This window comes from Alligator sinensis, unplaced genomic scaffold (assembly GCF_000455745.1).
Source record: "Alligator sinensis unplaced genomic scaffold, ASM45574v1 scaffold832_4, whole genome shotgun sequence".
NCBI lineage: Eukaryota > Metazoa > Chordata > Crocodylia > Alligatoridae > Alligator > Alligator sinensis.
Genome location: NW_005842329.1, coordinates 617,536 through 621,643, shown reverse-complemented (window position 1 = coordinate 621,643; position 4,108 = coordinate 617,536). Strand labels below are relative to the sequence as shown.

At 41.2% G+C, this 4,108-nt stretch overlaps 1 protein-coding gene across 2 annotated transcripts in view; it reads right to left on the bottom strand.

Annotated features, from left to right (window-relative positions):
* Positions 1 to 4,108, bottom strand: part of PDE10A (phosphodiesterase 10A) — a 337,773-nt gene that overhangs the window by 30,069 nt on the left and 303,596 nt on the right. For both annotated transcript variants that reach the window (XM_025210028.1, XM_025210029.1), the window contains exon 17: positions 1,858 to 2,013. In XM_025210028.1, coding sequence (XP_025065813.1) covers positions 1,858 to 2,013 — 156 coding nt within the window. The remainder of the gene's footprint in view (positions 1 to 1,857; positions 2,014 to 4,108) is intronic.

Below are 4,108 nucleotides of genomic sequence, written 5' to 3'. Positions count from 1 at the left end.
ATTTCTGGGGTGGCTGTACCCCCCCCCCCTGCCCCGCCCCCCCCCCAAACCTCCAGCACTACCCCTGCTGGCAGGGTACACAGCAGGGCAGGAAGCTGCTCTGGAACTAGGCTGGGATCTTGCATGGTAACAGCATGGTCCAGAGCCAGGGCAAAGCCATGATCTGTAGCCTGCATGCCCCGGGCAAGGGCATGCAGGCAGTGGATTGCGGCTCTGCCCCAGCTCCAGAACATGTTGTCACCACTGCAAGGAGCCAGGGCAGAGCCACGATCTGCTGCCTGCACATTCCTGCCCGGGGCATGCAGGCTGCAAATTGCAGCTCTGCCCTGGCTCTGGACCACGCCATCCCTGCTGCAAGATCCCAGCCCAGCTCCGGAGTAGCTCCATGCTCTGCTGTGTGCCCTCTCAGCACTGCTGGGGCCGGTCTCCATGGAAACTGGCCCCAGCCACACAGGCAGGGGCTGCTGGGAAATGGAGTCCAGCCACCGGCCCGCCCCATCCTAAATAAAGTACTAAATAACAACTGTGCCATGGGGGGCATGTGTATACGCGCCCACTGACTCTCCCAGGATTCTATCAGAACAGCCATTACTGTCTGGTTTAAATTTGCTTTGCACTTCCAGAGTGGCACAAAAATGTCTTGATAGGTCTGAGGATCCTGTTCACCATGTACAAACTCCTTTGAACAATGAATATGAAAAATCAAATGCCATGTCTACACTCAAGGACTCATTTATATGTAAATGAGTGAACATATAGAGTTCTAGCCTCTCTGGTAAAACATATGCTCTTCCTAAAATAATCTCAAGAGACAGTTCTGACCATGATACAGATTATGTGTGTATTTACTAACTCCTGATAAACTATTTAAGAAAATAAGTATCTTCCCCCTGAAAGACCAGAAAGAAAGACATGTTAATAATGAATTAGACACACAGCTGAATGAGAAGGAAGTATACAGGGAATGTGCATGGAAACAAAAGCAGTGAGCACAAAAAAAAATTAAAAAATTATGGACCGGCAACCATTTTCTCTACTACTAATTTGACGTGATTTTTGACTAAAGACAAAATACCTGTGGTTGTCACTATAATTAAGTTTCCTGAAAAGGGTTAGCACACTCTCTGATGGTTTGTATTAATTAGACATATAGAGACATTACTTTACGTAATGGGCCTACTGGCACACAAAATTAAATAAATAAAACATTAACAATAACTGAAGAACAGCAAGCATAGAAAAACTATAAGACTCTTTTCTTTGCATGCCAAAATATTATTTTGTCCTAGTTTAAGTACTTATACACATCTCATGCCATGCATTCAATGCTTTAGTGGATTTATTACAGCAGATTATTACATTTCTGAATTTTATACTTCTTTTCCAATTCTTGTGATACATAATGACTTTTTTTAGCTTATTCTGAGGGAAACATACCTGTGCAAAAATCTCAATTTTTATTTTTGAAAAAAAGTACATTTCTAGACATGATTCTAGAAGAAAAGCCTCAAAACATGATCCACATGTATTACGCAGGGTCAGATACAAGCCTGGAATTTAAAAGAACCTCAAATTTATGGTAGTTTAAACATTCCAGAAGTTTTGTGTCAATCAGACTGTTTTTAGTGTCTCACTCATGACTTCTGAACACCTGGAGCTGACAATACTGGAACACAGATTTGCTGTAATAAACCATGGTAAAGCCGTCTCCCAAACTTTTATTTTCTAGGCAAACACCCCAAAACCAGTAATAAAATTAAACATGCTTCAGGAAAAAAAGACCTCTACTGACAAATGCTGCAGCTACTTCAATTATTGAAACACAGTGCATTGAGGGTATACTTTTAGTAATCCTACCTGCAGGATGGACACTGTCTGGGAGAAGTGGTGCTGTTCCATAGTTGAGGTGGAATAAAGAGCTGCCAGGGGATGATCAAATTTCTGAAGGTAGCTGTTGCTGTAACCCCTGTGATCCAGGTCATGACATAAGCAGGCAACTAGAAGACCTTTTCGCTAGAAGAAATGTCAGTGCAAAGAGAGATTAAAAAAACCCAAGAATAAGTGATGCATTTTCTACCTCTAGGTGTCACTCTAATCTCTTCAAATGTTTTCATTACGGTTCAATATATTATAGGCTAAAAGTTTCTGATAAAAGATTGATATTAGTGTTGCAAAGTCAAGAACTCAAAAGTTAGGAAATGCTAGAATTAAAAGTATCTGGGCAAACAATTCAATTTCCTTATGGGTACAAATTATAATGCACTCTTTAATTACATGAATATACATTATTAGTTGCAACTTACTTTGGGAATAAATTAAGGCTCTTATTTAATGAAGAAAACTGGTTTTCTGTAGGACTCCTGCCTCATTTGTTCAGCTATTAACAGGGAATGCAGAGAGAGAGGATGATCTCATGATCAGGATGGCTGAACCATGCCTTGGAGAACTGGTTTCAACCCCTGGGTCCTGGCAGAGTTCCTCTGTGATGCCTGGAAAGTCATTTACACCAACTTTCTCGAAGGTGGACACTAATTGTACTTCCTTTGTTTCACAGATACCAAATCCAAGACCCTAGATTCTGACTTAAAGAACTGTAAGCACTCACACATGCAACAGTTATTCTAAAAGCTGTACTTCAGTGTTCAATAGCAGTTTATATACTTAAATACCCTGGATGTCTCAAGCTGGGCATCCCAAATTAGCAGGTATTTGCCACTCTAATCTCTACTCCTCAGTTCCTCATTTGTAAAACAGACATAACACCACCCCTCTGCCAACAGAGCTGCTGTGAAAATACGCTCATTAATGTTTGTGAAGTATTTACATGTTATAGCAATGAGTATCACAGGAATAGTGCACAGTGAATAAACTGTGGGGCCTCACACTGAACAATGGGGAAAACACAAAATACTGAATAGCTGCTAATTAAGTGAGCACTGTCATTCTTGAGCACCACATGAGGCTTGTGTCCTATATGATTCTGGGGTTTTTTTCTATAATAGAGACTGTACCATAAGGCACAAAGAGGACCAATTAGGGTTACAGGGACAATATTAATCTGGCACTTGACTTTTTTAAAAATCAAACTGAAAAAAAGATTAATGTGGCATCACTCATGGATCAGGAGTGGAGTTTTCACCACTGCTACTTGAGCTAAGAGAATAACTGAAAGAAGGAAGCTGTTAAAAGGGAATGAAACACTTTATCAGCGAGCTTCAAAGATATTTGCTGAGAATAAAGGACTGATGAGGCTCAGGCGTAGTGTTATATATTATGAGATCCTGAAGTGAATATTCTAGTGGGCACAGCTTCACTAAGGTCACCAAGATCACCTTTTGTCACATCTCCCCAACCTACGTTTGTCCTGTTTGGTCTCCTCTCTCTCTCTGTCTCTTTAGCTTAATCTCATTCTCTTCACATAATGAGTTACCAAGTCTCCACTTCTCAGGTTTCTTATCCCAGTCTCAATCTCCTTGCCCAGTAAAAACTACTCTTACAGATCCTCTGTACTTCTTCCTGTCCTTTGGTTCTCAGTGCTCGTCTCTTTGCCCTGCCAGTTTCAGTTTCCCTTCACCTCCTCAATTCTAGTGCCTAGTCCCAAACCCGCAGCCCAGATGAGCCATTTCAGGGAAGTCCAACTGTCCTTCTGAAACCCTGGGCTGGAGCATATCTTCTTGCTCTGTGGATCCGGTGCCTGCACAGGTTAGTCAACACGAGAAGCTGAAAGGCTCAAGTACCTTTAGGGAGGAGATTTTAACTGAGAAGCTCTAGCAACCACTTTGCTGAACATGTATGAGTTATGACTTTTCAGAGGCTTGTAACTTTGCCAATTTTAGGTAGATTTTAAAGAGAATAGAAAAAGGTATATTCCTGACACGATCAAATTTCAAGTTTCACGTCTCTAAAGCATAATGGGGCCACATCTGTGTAAAGAAAAGATCAAGAGATTCTCTCTTTCAAATTCTGTCCATTTTTTTCCTCATCTGGATATCAAAAAGGCCTAAACCAGCAGCCTGTAGCAGGCACCAACTAGGAAAACTATGATCTAAATGGTTCATGTCTGGAAAAGTTATAGGCAACTAAAGGATCTTGTAACTATAAGTCTAAT